At 37.7% G+C, this 15,936-nt stretch overlaps 1 protein-coding gene across 9 annotated transcripts in view; it reads right to left on the bottom strand.

The window, feature by feature from the left end:
* tasp1 (taspase, threonine aspartase, 1) overlaps window positions 1-15,936 on the bottom strand; it is a 150,165-nt gene that overhangs the window by 93,541 nt on the left and 40,688 nt on the right. For all 9 annotated transcript variants that reach the window (XM_069931831.1, XM_069931836.1, XM_069931839.1 and 6 more), the window contains exons 6-7: window positions 10,675-10,754; window positions 6,432-6,538 (exon numbers count right to left, since the gene is read on the bottom strand). In XM_069931831.1, coding sequence (XP_069787932.1) covers window positions 6,432-6,538; window positions 10,675-10,754 — 187 coding nt within the window. The remainder of the gene's footprint in view (window positions 1-6,431; window positions 6,539-10,674; window positions 10,755-15,936) is intronic.

Raw genomic sequence — 15,936 nt, 5'->3', positions numbered from 1 at the left:
GGTTTTAACATTGCCCTTGAGCAGCCATTCTCAACTTTTTTTTGGGTCCCCTTCCCTGTGAAGCAGTGAAATTTTTGTTTCTTCCATATTTCTCTCCTACTGACTGCATAAAAAATATTTATCTTATGTGAGGCTTTTACTTCAATGTGCTGTGCCCCCTCCCAAGGTTAAGAATGGCTGCTTTAGAGGATTAGTCAGTGTCTTTTTGAGATGTGAAACACAGATTTTACAAAGATAGAATAAAATCCTCAGCTTCATTGGTCAGGGCATTTGAACTAATAACTGTAATTTGCTTCTTCCATACAGACTGAGCTGAAGTGTTCACTAATTCCGCTGAGTTAGTTGCTGAGATGTCAAACCAATCCTATTAAACCTATTATTTGCCCTTTCTGAAAAAATTTGCTATGTCACTGAAACATTATTTAAATAAACTGTAACTCATACATGACTATGCACTCAGCTGTTAACCACTACAACAAGATCATCCCTAACAATTTAAATGGTTGGCAAGATCACAAGACAATGAACCCAAATCAACTGACGCATCACAGCCTAGAGACAAGGCCCCTAGTTTAAAGTGTCCTTGGCTTGCTGGGATAAGGACATCCAGATCTTCAAAATTGGAACAAGCCATGCACACTGTGAGACACCAGATGGGGAAACCCCAGTCAGAGCACTCACGACCTTTAAGATATACATCTCAGAGGCCAGTAAATGGAGTCAGTACCTGATGCAACATTAGTAGAACTAATAACAGATACAAAGGTATGGATATGGAAGGAATAAGAGATGGAAAAACCAGATCAGGATGTAGCCAAGAAATTTGGAATCACCATAGGTCAATGACCTCTAGAAAATATAAAGAAAGCTGCACTAAGTTTAAAAGGCAGACTGCAGACAGTCTGTGAAGAACAAAAATTAGCGAAGAGTTAGCTGAGATCAAGACAAAAATGCAGTACTTCATAAAGAAATAGTTTGTTAAAGGAACAGAGGAGGATTATTACCAGCACACACTCCGGGTTTTGACTCTTTTTATCCATAGGATTATGGTAAAGGATGTACAGGAAAATAGATTGACTATGCCCAGTCACAAGGGATCAGACAAAAGTAAAACAAGAAACTATGAACACAAGGGACACAGTCATAACCAAGATGAGACTTGTGAGATTAGAGGACATCTGCAGCAATTCCCAAACAATTGAAAGAACTATCAAATTCATCGAGAGGGAATGCAAAAACTTGGTTACAATTACAGAGGCTAGCTAAAATATACAGACTACATCCGTGGGAAGAAGTGATGGTCACTTCCAGTGAAGAAGAGGAACACTTAACAAAAATACAAGTACTGACTAAAGTTGTTTAGGATCTGGAGGCAAATTGCCGGGTGAGGGGGTAACTGGAAGAACAGACTGGTTAAAGATAGAATCCTGTCAACAAAAAGGTACTTAGGATTTTTGGGAATTTGATTTGTGGTTTAAAATGATATGGTTAGAGAATCCTCAAACCCCTGAATCAATTGATAACTGTAACCTCTAACCCCTGAAGCATGCTTATTTCGTTCAGACTGAAACTATGAACTGGCCAAAACCTTGATGCTTATTCTTCCAATGTGAGTCCAATATAGAATTTCCTAAGGGGATATAGCATATCAGTATAATTTACTGGAACGAGGCCTCTAGTTTCGCATTGGGAGTGCTTTGGTAAGCGGGAGTTTTCCGAAGAAGAACCTGAAGGGGGGTAGATCCAGGAGGTACTTTGAAAATTTCAATATTGCATATTGCAATATTGTACACTGCGTACAAAAATGCAGAGCACCACACAAAAAAAAATGAAGACACTAACTCTCATAACAGAATATAGTGACAAAGACTTGGTGGAAAAAATTAAGAAGCTGGGGAAGAAACAAATGGTACCCCTACTGAAGGCAACAAAAGGACCGTTTCTGTATTCTAAAACTATGGCCTCTAGTCCTAGTCCCCCCCAACATTGGGAACATGTAATCAGTTTCTATCATGTCCAATCCCTTAATAATCTTATATACCTTAATCATATCTCCCCTCATCCTTCTAAATTCCAACGTATACAACCCCAGTTTATCCAACCTTTCGGCGTACGTCAATCCCGCCATCTCGGGAACTAACAAATTACTCCAAACAGGATGATGAGATTCAATTTCTTTTGTGATAACTGGAAGATCTACATCATTGCTTAGATCTATGGATTTGAGGAAAAAATTTTCATTTTATGTGATGCTTTCATGAAATATTGCCAACATCTAACAGCAGCTGTGAATTTTACTCACTGACAGGTACTGTATTTGCAGCCAGGGGTGAACCTTCTCCTGCTGGATATGATGGGAGCCGAGTGGGAAGGCCCACACTAGATTTTGCTAATGACTCAATCGGCTGTGAACATACAAGGAACGAAAGCCTGGATACATACATCATACATGAAAATAGCCACACCACCCAAGCAGTCAAGCATGGAACTTTTGGGTGTTGTGACCAGTAAACTCCACCTTAATACCTTTTTATAAATATGTTGTACAAGTGTACAGAGAGATATGGATTAAGATGGGATGCTTTGTACGATTACAAATCTGAGATGAACGGATTCTGTCACAAAATAGTACCAAATCCACCATATACTGCTGGGGAGGGTGGAAACAGAATCAAGCTTTAAATGTGATTTGATCTGGCTTTATTTACTGTTTTATTCAGGCGCCTGCCTGCTTTTTGCTCATACCTCGAGGATGGGCTCAGGCCCAAAACGTTCCTGCCATTACACCAAAACGTTCCTGTAATTACTCCACTGTCATTACCAGCAGTTCCTGCAGAGTCACTGCAGAGGCTTATTTGTTCATGCCTCCTCCAAATTCTGGAAACAGTAGCTTTCTTATTAGCACCATCAAGCCCTCTCAACTGATCTTGCTGTTGCACAGGCAAACATGGAATAACAAATAGTATTCAAGAATACCACAGCTGAGAAAACATTATTAAGTCTGAGCCTGCAACTTATAAAGGCCACTATGAAGAATTATAAGTGGCATATTTCATTATTTTGACCAGTTTCAAAGTTGAGGTTGCGATAACTTAGTTCATTATTTTTACTATTTTTTTCTGATATAACCCATATACCATAACCATATAACCATTTACGGATGAATCAACCTTTTACTAAACAGGAATTTTTCCATCAGGTATCTCAGTATGACAAATTATCAAACACCCATCAAGAACGCTCAAGTACTTTATATGAAAATGAATTGTGTTTAAAGAAGTGCGGTGTTAAAAATTTGGATTCTCCACTGGTGGTAATTTATCTCTCAGGAATCATTTTCAGTCAATGATGCATTTCAAAATTATTTGCAAATGCTGTTCTTCACATCAGTCACAAGTCACCACTTTGACCACAAAGACAACAGTAATAGCTTAGTATCAAAAGAACGATATAATATACTAGAACTCGGGACAATTACATTTTAACAAGAATTACTGAACTGTACACCCAATGGAGGCAGGCAAAGACAAGTATTAAATAAAGAACAGAAAACACTAGAAGTATTCTGGAGACCAGTGATACAGGAATACCCTGCTTTACCAATACTTGCTTTACGCAAATTCACTTTAACAAAGAAACCTGTGTTCGCTTTTACAAAAGACATTTGGTGGAGTAGTCACCGTGTGGCTGGTGGGGCTGTCTTCCCGATTCTAGTAAGTGACATACTTTATTTCTATTTTATATAGGCTGTGTATTTATCATATAATTACTGTGTTTACTATATGTTAGTGTTATTTTCGATTTATGTGTTATTTGGTATGGTTTGGTGGGTTATGTTTTAAGTCTGGGAACACTCAAAAATATTTCCCATAGAAATCAATGGTAATTGCTCTTCGCTTTACACCATTTCGTCTCATGAAAAGTTCCATAGGAACACTCTAGTTCTGTGAAGCGGGGTATACCTGCATTCTACATGGTAAAAAAAAATGCTTCAGGTTGATGGACTTAGTAGAAAATGTTAAAGTGTAAAGGTCTTAAGGTTATGTAGAGGATGGTGGTTGTAAAGCACCACAAGAAAGCACTCCAATGAAGCTAAAAGCAGGAGAATTTAAATTACCAAAGAAATGATAGTGCAAGGTAAAAAGCAGATACAAAAAGAACAGAAAACAAAAATAGTTTCGATGCGGTGAAAGTGGGAACCACAGGATCATTACCAATAGCTTGAATAAATTCAGGGCACTGATTTTGAAAATGAAGAGAATAAAGTTTACTTAACTGAAAGTAATACAAGTAAATAATTCTGTGCTGGTACAAACATGCTACAAACAGCACAAGTATTTCTGATAAAATGCGCATTTCCTTATTAAGCTTCAACTGAAAACTGAAAGCAAGTTGTTTGTCTGGCCCTTTGATCTAAAGCTGCACAGGATTCTAGGTTCTAATCAAATAACTTGTCCTTTGAAGGATAATAAGTATGATCCCAACACGTGACAATCAGACTGGAATAGCTTCAATTTCTTGTGAATATCAAAGGACAAGCTTACAGATGAATGCAATATACCTTAACTGGCTGGAATATCAATAGTGTTTTGTTCTGAGAAGTTCAAAATATGCATTGTTTAAGCCATCAGGAAATTCTGCTTAACAGCTGGCATGCTCGTTATCATGCATTTTAAACATCTCCTACCAATGTGTCTTTGAACTTGAAAGACCGACAGCTCTTTCATGTTCTGGCCCTGGAATATTTCCACTATCTTTTCACTTCCATTTCTGGAATTGTCATTCAGATTGAATGTGTTGAGGAATAGCAAAGTTCTGTCAAAAGATTTTGTCGAAAAGCCTGATCATTTTAAACTCTTGGAGAACTGAATCTTTTGTCAATTGCGTTACTATTTCTACCATTCAAATTTTTCCACTTTTGACAATGATCTACCAAAGTCAAGGGTAAACCTTGGTCTTTTAGATCCCATCTTTAAACAAGTTTGGGTGTTTCAGCTTAGGATGTCAAACTAGAAAAAAAATCTTTCAAGCAACCTGGGCAAAAGCTTTGAAAGAAACCCCAAATCAAACTAACAGAACATCACCAGATGAAAAGGTTAGACTGAAATGCAGTAAAGATATTACAAAAATTTCTAAGATCAATCAGAATATTGTTTAGTTGAGAGGGGTTTTGAATTATGTTTTTTTTTCTTTTCTTATATTTTGAATTGTACATTACAATATATAACTGTACTGTTCAATTTTGCATAATGTAAATGTAAACATCAATTAAATATTTTTCATCAATTAAGAAAAAGAATATTTATAATATGTTTGGGTCAACCTTTGGGAGTTTCAGCAATCTGAGAAGATAAATAATGTTTTGATTAATGGTTCTAGAAGCTGAAACACCATCTGATGAAATTGAAGCAATTTTTTCAGGTCTCTTAAAACATGTCTTTAGTATGATGAGCTCTCGAAAAATTATTGTGTGTTTCAAGTTGGTTACGTTGTTGATTGATAGTTTCTCATATTTACAAAGGTCTATGTTTGGTAAACTGAATGAATATAAAAACTGAATGGATATAAAAACTAAATGGATATAATTAAATAAAAACCAATTAGCATTTACAAATTTAGGGAGATCTTTATTTGAACTAGTCAAACAAGTTTTGCTTTGTGACTGTCCACTTCTTTGAAAGTGTAATGCTTTGGTCTCCTTTTAGACACTAATGAAAACTAGTGGGAAAAAAAGTTGTGCAATGTATAGAACATATAAACCATTTCGTGTCTGCCTGTCCCGCATCGGACTGGTCAGCCACAAACGAGCCTGCAGCTGACGTGGACTTTTTACCCCCTCCATAAATCTTTGTCCGCGAAGCCAAGCCAAAGAAGAGAATAAACCATTAGCACAAGTCAGCAAATGTGTTAAAGTATTTCATCCAAAATTAAATTAATGGCAATCTTTACAATACTTGCCAAAATAATTCTGCTAATATAAGTTCAAGATCTTGAACAATAGTGAAAGAGGAAACTATTTATAATTTGCGACTTTGGCCATAAATATTCAATTGCACATCTCCCTCATTTTGGGTCCAAAAGAAGAAAATGTACTGGTTGAACATGGGTCTATATCAATTATTCCCAAGTTCTAGAGTTTCCAATCTCAATTACGGTGGAAAATTTCAATCAAAAGCCAAGTGCTACATCCCTTGAGGAGTAAAGGAAAGTCACTGGGCTAATTACGCACCTCTCGAATAGCAGTGGAAAACAACATTTCAGAGCTTGGGAACCATTCTCATATCCAACTATGGATCTATTTTTGCCTCTTTTGAATAGATGCAAAGAGACTGAAAAAAAATGGATCAGCATATTTTACAAGTTACGTTTGAGGTATTTTTAAAATTGAACTATTCTTGTTACACTCAGGGTAAAAAAAAAAATAGACTAACGTTTTCAGACACCTCTCTTCTCTTCTTTGTCTGAATCATTTCTGTTTCCACCTTCTCTGCAAGTTCCAGTTTTCGTCTGTTTTTCCTAAACGCAGATAAGCTGAACTCTAAATAGGATTTAAAAACAAACACTATTTGTATTAAAAAGGTCAAACTAAAAACATGAATGCTGGAAATACTCAACAGATTAGACACTTGGGTCATTCAGTCTATCCTGAAGACTGGCCTATCACACCTACGTGCCTCCTGTCTTTCAGCAACTTGAAATGTATTAATATCCTCAGCTTTTCCTATTTTTGATTAAAGGTATTATCATGTTAATTGTTCCTTTCTCCACTATTTCTTTTTAAGATAGTTTCACGATTCAATTTACTGTTGCCTCATAAAAACAAAAACAATAAATGGGCTTCGGTGAGATTTTAGTATCCTATCACATACAAGATTGTAAATGGATCTGCAATTCATGAAATTTTGCAGTATTTCTCTTCAAGCCCATTATTTAGTTAAACTCAGCATGTGAAGCAATACTGAGACAATACAATACAGAAATATGTGCTTTATCCTGAGTCTAAACATGATCAGCTGAGAGAAGGAAACAAAAAAAAATTGGCTTTTGTTGCTGCTTCTTCTAACAACTTTTGTTTCCTATCAAAATAAACTTCGTTCACAATTAAACTATATACAAAAGAAAACACTGCGAAGTCTTTTCCCATCTTTAGAGTCATTCATTTGTACATTTGATGTTCACCCAACAGGTCTTGAAGGGATGGGAAGGACGAATGGAAAGAAGAAGTAATTCTGCAACTGTGTTTTAAAAGTACATCGAATGAAGTGCAAGAGTGACTACTGATTCAAAGTTGATCATTTTGTATTACTGCTCGTCTAGTTTCAAATACGAGAAGGTTTGGGTCTTCAGAAAAAAAAGGCTCATCGGGTTCTATGCAAATTCAAAAATATATAAACTAAATATTATCAGAAAACTAAACTTGCCACTTAAATTATGAAATAGGGCCACACTTTCCATTTACAGCAATAAATTTAAATTCAGAATAAATACTGGAATCACAAGATATGCCTCACAGGAAAAGCATTATCTGTGCAGAGAAAAACAACCTTAATTCTATTTATTCAGTTTCTCTCCCCATACATTCTGCCTTTCAGCACCTCCAGTTTGTTTAAATTCAACACAGTGTCAAAAATTGCTTCATAAGTACTCAAGAATCAGAATCAGTAATATAATGTATGGATATTAGAATAAAAGGTTCCAGAGGGCTAATGTTTAAAATATTTCAAATCCCTTCCTTATGTCCTCCACAGTTCTATTATTGTAATTTATGACACAGATTTTAAACATTTGTTCTGTACAAAGGTAGTAATGAAATACTAATATTTTAGTATAATGGTTAGGTTATTGGAAAAGTAATCCAGGAAGACTGGTTCAAATCCCAAGGAAATTAGAAAACCTTGAAAGGTGACCAGCAAAACTCAGTTTATCATTACAAATTCAATTGACTCATTAATCTCTTCCATTATTATCAGTAGTTGTTTCCCAATAAATGTTAATCAAAATTATGTCAATTTGATTCAAGAAGCAGTTCTCTGCTGTTTACTCAAAGCAACTATGAATGAATTGTTTTATAGGCCACGTACAAAGTGCAAAGGAAAAAAAAACCTAAGTGCAAAGGAAAAAAAAAGCTACATTTATAATTAAGAACGTTCATCGATTACCACAAAAAAATTAGAACACCAGACAAGGGCAGAGAACATTTTCCATCTTTATTCCTTCAATTTAATGTTCACCAAAAAAAACTTGGGATCAAAAATGATTAAAAACAAATACTGAATGGACAAATTCGTGAACTCAAAACAAGAAGCGAAATGAAAAAAAATCATGAGAAGGCACACCAAGGTCAAAAGAAGTGAGTACCAGAAATGAGGCAATAGTTCAGAATCAGGGGAGGCTACATGCAGTAGTCTTAATTCAAGCGGAGAAATTGAAAGCATGAGCAACATGGAAGAGCCAGCCAAAATGCTGCTGCTCTTCAGTAGGCACTAGATTTTTTGGGAACAGTACTTTTAACACATCAATTAAAATTATAAGAAGGATGCAGGTGATAGATCATCTGATTAATTCCACTACTCTGATCTTTCCTGATATTTTTAATTCAATTATTTATCCATTTCTCTTTTGCATATTACTACTGAATTTGATTTCACCACCTTTCAAGCTGTGCCTTTCAAATTACAGCAACCTCCCAAATGAACAGAAAGGGAACACAGGAACTGTAGTCCTGGAGAGTTGAAAGGAAGCACAAAAACTGGGAACAGCTGATTGGAAATTATATATGGAAACTGAGGCCCTGGTGAGTGAAAAGATTCTTGCTCTCTATTTCCTGAGCTGAAGAAATCTCCAAATCACCTAGCAGTTTTATTGTTTAACCAAATATTCCTTGGCTCCTTAATAAGCTATTGATCAATAATGCTACCCTCTCCATTTGTTTCTTTCTTATCACACAAATAGTTCATGGTGATAAAAATAGAAAATGTTGAAATATTCAACAATTCACAGCTGAGTAGAGGAATATAGAGTTAATGTTTCAGATCAACAACTTTTCATTGTTTTTAACCTGTGAATGCTGCTTGACACTGAATATTTGCAGAATTTTCTGTTTATCTTTCAGATTTCAACATCTATAGCGCATGCAGTACTGATAAATTCTCAATTTTCCTCTTCTTTGAATCTGTTATCCCTATTATACCATAATTCTGACTGACATACACCAAAGCCTCTACTGCATACCCTCTACTGCATACCAACCATATTGTCCACATTTTGTTTATTTAAATATATTCATTTCAAACCCAGGGGTGTATTCGTTACTTTAATAGGTCATCCTTTTCCCAATACATTTTATTACCCAAGGTCTCATCCCAAAGGAATCAGTTACTAGTTCCAGTAATATTTTGGTGCAACCAGTCCACCTTGAATGGGTCTCTAAAATCCAGAACTCTTGTTTCCTCATTTCTGCAGCACTTTTCTAGCCATGTACTAACTTGTTTTGCACCCCCACTATTCATACACACACCAGCATATAGCTTTGGGAATAACCAGAGACTACTATGGGGGTTTGTGTATTAACACATCTCCTTAAACTCTTGACTGGAGCCAGTACATTGAGCCAACTGTGAAGAAGCCATACCAAGGCTTCAAATTTCTCAGGAGCAGATTTGGTATGTCAAGCAATACTCTATCAAACTTGTATGGTTGCATCATAGCCTAGTTTAGTACTTCAATTGCCCAGGAATACAGAAAGTTGCAGAAGGTAGCAAAGGTACCCAGATCTATGACAGGCTCTGATCTCCCATCCAATTAATTCATCTATGTGCGGCACTGCCTCAAGGTGGCAACCAACATCATAGAGAACTCTCGTCACCCTGCTTACAACCTCTTCTCACTGCTATCTTTGGGAAGAAGGTACAGAAGCCCAAAGTCTAGCAACTCAATGTTAAGAACAGATTCTTTCCAATGGCTATCAGCCTCTTGAATCTCCCCATGTTATACTAGGGGTCTGCTCTGACACCATAAAAGTATATGTTAAAAACCTGTCACTTTTTTTTTTGCACAAGGGTAATTGTGAATTTTTATTTTCTAGATTTTGCCTTGTGCAGTAAGTATTTAATAAGATTTTTTCCCACAAAGTATTTCTTCAGCTGCAGCAGGTAAGAATGTTGATGCATTTGTACATTGTACAATGTACAGAATATGACATTAAGCTCATTGTCATTACCAAGATTTGGGAGGAAAGATGTCATATGAAAACCAAGCTGAGCATTATCAAATCAGCTGTTCATCTTCCTAGCTATTTCTTCTTTGATAAGCAATGCATTTCTAAAATTTACTGCATCCTGTGCACTTATTGTCTTACAAATCAACATTTAAGGGCGAGAATTCATTTGGCTAAGTTAATAATACACAAAATAATCATGACTGACATTACAGGTTGATTAACCATCAGTAAAAAGAAAAACAATATGCTTGATTACATGGAAAATGTCCTCATGCTTAGCTTCAAAATTCTTAATGTTTAAACCAAAGCTGACATTGTTAAGAATTCAAGAAGCAAGCTACCTTCAGTGAACAATCTGGAAATCATATAAAAATAGAAGTAAAATACTAATTTTCCTTTCTTACAAAACATTATATTTCAGCTGCAAAAGGATGAAGAACCTGAAAGCTTCTTACTTGTTGCCATTATGTCAGGAGAACATGATACAATTCCATGATCCACTGCCCATTTGTGAGCCCCTTCTCCAACTAAAAAACTAAAAAAAAAGATAAATTAATAGATAATTCAATATACCAGGAATAATTGTAAACCAAAAGCAAAATATGCAGTTGAAAGAAATTATGCAGTATGAATAGCATCATTCTTTCCCTTAGCAGATGTATAACAATGTATACATACACACCAGAATTATAGGAATTAAAATATTTTATGAAAGTACGTGAAAAGGTACACCTCAAATTATACAATAGGCAAAGATTAGCATATTAAAGATATGTCCACAGATTACTCTTAAAAGGGGAATGGGACAATTTAAAGGAGTTCCGCCCAAGGAAGATACCAGAGACAGAGGAATAATCTCATGTGGCGGTGGCAAAAACAGATTGACCCAAGATGAGAGAGTTGACACTACAGAATCAGAGTTGGACAGCACCAAAATGGGCCCTCCAATCCACCATGACTATACCCACATTATTCTTCTATTGCTTGCCAATTTAAGTGTCTGTCTAAATGGTTTTCAAACTGCCCCTCTAAACTCTCATACCACTTTGCCATAAGGGGTCTGTGATTAGTAAGGGATTGCTTAAGGTGGTATGTGAGTGGGAAGGGAAGGTAAACCCAATTGTTATTGAAATATTTTGCATGAGAAAAAAATGCATTAGTCCATTTCCTTTGGAATTATGAAACTGTGCACATAATGAGCTAATTAGGTATGAATTAAACAGTGGTTTTCAAACCTTTTTCTTTCTACTCACATACCACCAGATAGAAAAGGAATCAAAGAAGGTAGATGAAGACAAGGCAGATAATATGTTTATGGATTATAGTGAAGTATTCAATAAGGTCCCACATGGTAAGCTAGTATGCAGAGTTGAGAACAAAGGATAGGAGGACAGCTTGCCAATTAGATAAATTAAACTGGCTTAGTGATAGGAGTGAGAGAATAGTCGTAAAAGCAGTTTTTCAGACTGGAGGTCTGTGGCCAGTGGAGTGCCTCAGGATTTGGTACCAGGATCCATGTTTTTTGAAATATATACAAATGATTAAGACAAGGATGCATGTGACAAGGTAAGTTTGCTGATGTCATGAAAATATGTGCTATGGTGGACAGTGAAGAAGGTTACCTGGGTATTGAAAAGAACGTTTTGGGCACTTGTCTTCAGCAGTTGGGACACTGAATTCAAATGTTGGGACATCATGTTGAAATTAGGCAAGATGTTGGTGAGGTCACACTTAGAATATTGTGTATGGTTTTGGACACCTTGCTACACGAAGGATAATAGATGGAAAGGGTACAGAGAGGTTTACAAAGTTGCTGCCAGGACTAGGTTTGTTTTTCTCAGAGCATAGGAAGTTCAGAGGGTATCTTATTGAAGACTATAAAGTCACAAGGGGCATAAATAATGTGAATAGAAATAGTCTGTTTTCTAAAGTGGGGAAATATAAAACAAGAGGGCATAACTTTAAGGTGAGGATTACAGGATTTAGAAGGGACATGAGGGGACAGTGTTTCACTCGCGGGGGGGGGTGGGGGTTAGTGGTGAGGTGGGCATAAGGAACGAACTGCCATCAAAGTGACAGAGGCAGATTAATTTGCTTCCTTTAAGAAACACTTGGATAGTTATGTAGATTGTACAGGCTTGTAGGAATATGGACCCAATGCAGGCAAGCAGAACTAAAGCAGGAGGAAACATTCAGAATCAGAATTTGATTGTCAAGAACAAGTCATGAAATTCAGTGTTTTGCGGCCGCATCGAAGTGTAAACAATCATGTTATAAACATCTTACAACATTATATACAAAAAAAGATAGTGCACAAAAAGTCTTTGGTTCATTGATTATTCAGGAATTTCTTTTCTTTTTAAAATATTTTTATTGAGTTTAACATATAAATCCTACATACAAAGTCCTCTAATAAAACAATGCATCCCCAAACACCACAGCTCTCCTCTTCCCCTCCCCCCCAACCTTTCCCTTCTGAGCTGAGGGGCCAGTCTCTGGGTGAGAGGCGAGGCCCCTACTACTTGTCCTTGATAGATTGTACCTTCCAATAGAATCCAAACCTGTATACTTATTGGGGAAAGATCACAGGTGTCTTTCATATACATATACATGTCATATACATATCACAAATTCATATAAATATAAATAAATTTTAAAAATCCATTTTTGTTTGTTTAACAATATTTCTTACAAATAATTCTGGATAGAAACCAAAAAACCTACATTAGACAACCCCTTTGTCTAAACAATGGGCAAGTTCTGTATAATTTAATGATATGATCGTCGGGAATCTCATGGCAGCGGGGAAGAAGCTGTCCTTGTGCCATTGAGTGCTCGTCTTTACCTTTTTCCTGATGGCAGCAGAGTGAGACGGCATGGCCTGAGTGGTGGGGGTCTTTGCTCCATGTGAATAGTAACCGTCTGTTTTCTAAGACAAGAGGGCATAACTATAAGGTGAAGATTGTACTATTTAAAAAGGACACGAGGGGACAGTTCTTCACTCAGAGGGAGGCAGGTTTTCTCCATTGTTCGTCATGGCAAGCTGATCCTGTAGTCTCGTTTCCGAACTTTAGAACTCTACTGATGGCAGTCAAGATTAAATTTTTTTGTCTGGTTAACCTGTTGCTACTGTTGTACAAAATGCTCAGTGCCGTAGTCAGACCATATAGAAAAAAAACAGAAAAGAAATAAAAGAATGAAGGACAAAATGGCCAGTTCTTAGACAAACAGAAAGAAAGAACAAATTATCAAAAATTGGAGAATTGATAAAGCTTGTATCTGTGTCTCCTCCAATACTCAAGACTTCTACCCTCCCATCCCTCCAACCCCAGGCAGGGTGAGCCTAAACATAATCTTGAGGAACAATACATTATGTTCCTCTTGGACAGCCTAATTTTAGGTAACCCTCACCTCTATCTTGTTCTACTGTTTCCAGTTCTTTTTTAACTACTCCTGCTCTTAATTTTCTCTCTAACCTATTCCCTCCCAGTGGTCCCTTCCTCTACCTGTCTCTGTAGTCTACCATCTGTCCAAAAATATATAATCGCTTAACCTCTCCCCAGCTTCCTCAACCTCCAATAGAGTTAATATTTCCCCTTGCCACTTTTATAATGATAAAAGATCACAACTAGAAACATCGATGGACCATTTCTGCCCATAAAATGCTGAGTTAGTCCAGCAGAGGTGGTGAGAGAGAGAGAGGAGCTTCAGGGAGTTAGTCACCCCCAAAGGTCAGGAGGCAGGTAGCTGGGTGACTGTTGGGAGAGGGGAGGGGAATAGGCAGACAGTGCTGAGCACACCTGTGGTCTTTCCCCAATAAGTATACAGGTTTGGATTCTATTGGAAGGTACAATCTATCAAGGACATGTAGTAGGGGCCTCACCTCTCACCCATAGACTGGCCCCTCGGCTCAGAAGGGAAAGGTTGGGGGGGGATGGGAAGAGGAGAGCTGTGGTGTTTGGGGATGCATTGGTTAGACAAAGAGATAGGAGGTTCTGTGAACGAGATTGAGGCTCCTGGATGGTATGTTTCCTCCCAGTTGCCAGGGTCAGGGATATCTCTAATTGAGTTCACAGCATTCTTGTGACGAGGTGGGGGTGGTGAGCAGACAGATGTCGTGGTGCACGTGGGGACCAACGACATAGACAGGAGTAGGGATGAGGTCCTGAAGAGGGAATAAGAAAAAAAGATAAAAAAGTAGGACCTCAAGGATAGTAATCTCAGCATTACTGCCTGTGCCATGTACCAGAGGAGATAGGAAAATGAAGCTGTGGCAGATGAAAGAGTTGTTGCAGGGTGGGGGGGGAGGGGTTCAGATTTGTGGATCATTGGGATCTCCTCTGGGGAAGGTCTGACCTGTGCAAAAAGGGCTGCACCTGAACTGGAAAGGGACCAATATCCTCGAGGACAGGTTTGGCGGAGGTATTGGGGAGGGTTTAAACTAGTTTGGCGAGAGAGTGGGAACCAGAATGAGCGTGCAGAAAATAGGGCAGAAGGTCAAAAGCATGATGCTATGTGTTCTGAGTTTGTGAGGAAGGACAGGCAGGAGATAAAACATAAACGTAGTCAATTAGAGGGTTTGAAATCTATTTCAACGCTAAGAATATTAGAAATAATGGGTATGAACTTAGATCATGGATCAGTATGTAGAACTATGATGTTGTGGCTGTTAAAGAGACTTGGTTGGAGGATGGGAAGGATTAGGTGATGCAGGTACCAGGGTTTAGGTGTTTTAAAAGGAATAGGAGGTAAGAGAGGAGGAGTAACATTACTGGTCAGGAATAGTATCATGGCTATAGAAAGGGAGGATGCTGCTGAGGGAGTATCTACTGAGATAGTGTATGTGTAAGTCAGAAATAGGAAGGGAGCAATCACTGTAATAGGAGAAGTCTATAGGTTTCCAAATAGCTTTCGGGACTCAAGATACTGCGGAGCAAATAAGCAGGCAGGTTTTGAAATGGTGAAGGAAATACAGGGTTGTATTTATGTGAGACATCAACTTCCCTCATACTGACTGGCACTTTCTGACTGCAAGAGAGATAGATGGAATTGAATTTGTCATGTGTGTTCAATGATTCCTGACACAGCACGTGGACCAGGTGACAAGAGGAGAAGCCACACTGGATCTAATTCTGGGTAAGGAACCTGGTCAGGAGGCGGACCCCTTGGTGGGGGAGCATTTTGGTGAGAGTGAACACAATTCCCTGAGTTTTGACATATAAAAGAAGACAAAATGGAAAAGTGTTTAATTGGGGAAGAGCTATTTACGATGGGATGAGGCAGGAACTTGCAAGAGCAAACTGGAAACAGATGTGCAAAGGTGAAAGTACAGAACTAATGTGGAAGAATTTTAGGGACCACTTGTGCTGGTGCAGGATAGGTTTGTCCCACTGGAACAGGGAAAAGATAGTAGGAAAAGGGAACCGTGGTTGACAAAGCAGGAGTCAAAAGAAAGGAGGAAACATACATTAGGTAGAGGAAGCAGGAAACAGGAAGGGCTCATGAGAAGTATATGTTAGCCAGGAAGGATCTTAAGAAAGGAATTAGGAGAGCTCGAAGGGGACATAAGAAGGCCTTGGCCTGTAGGATTCAGGAGAAACCCAAGACGTTCTATGCATATGTGAATAGAAAGATGACAAGAATGAAGGTGGGCAACATGTGAGGTTGAGAGGTCCTAAATGAATACTTTGCTTTCACAAGAGAAAAAGATTAAGGAA

The sequence above is a fragment of the Narcine bancroftii genome, chromosome 4, assembly GCF_036971445.1.
Source record: "Narcine bancroftii isolate sNarBan1 chromosome 4, sNarBan1.hap1, whole genome shotgun sequence".
Taxonomy (NCBI): domain Eukaryota; kingdom Metazoa; phylum Chordata; class Chondrichthyes; order Torpediniformes; family Narcinidae; genus Narcine; species Narcine bancroftii.
The sequence above is the reverse complement of the archived record's forward strand: the minus strand, read 5'-3'. Positions and strand labels throughout refer to the sequence as shown.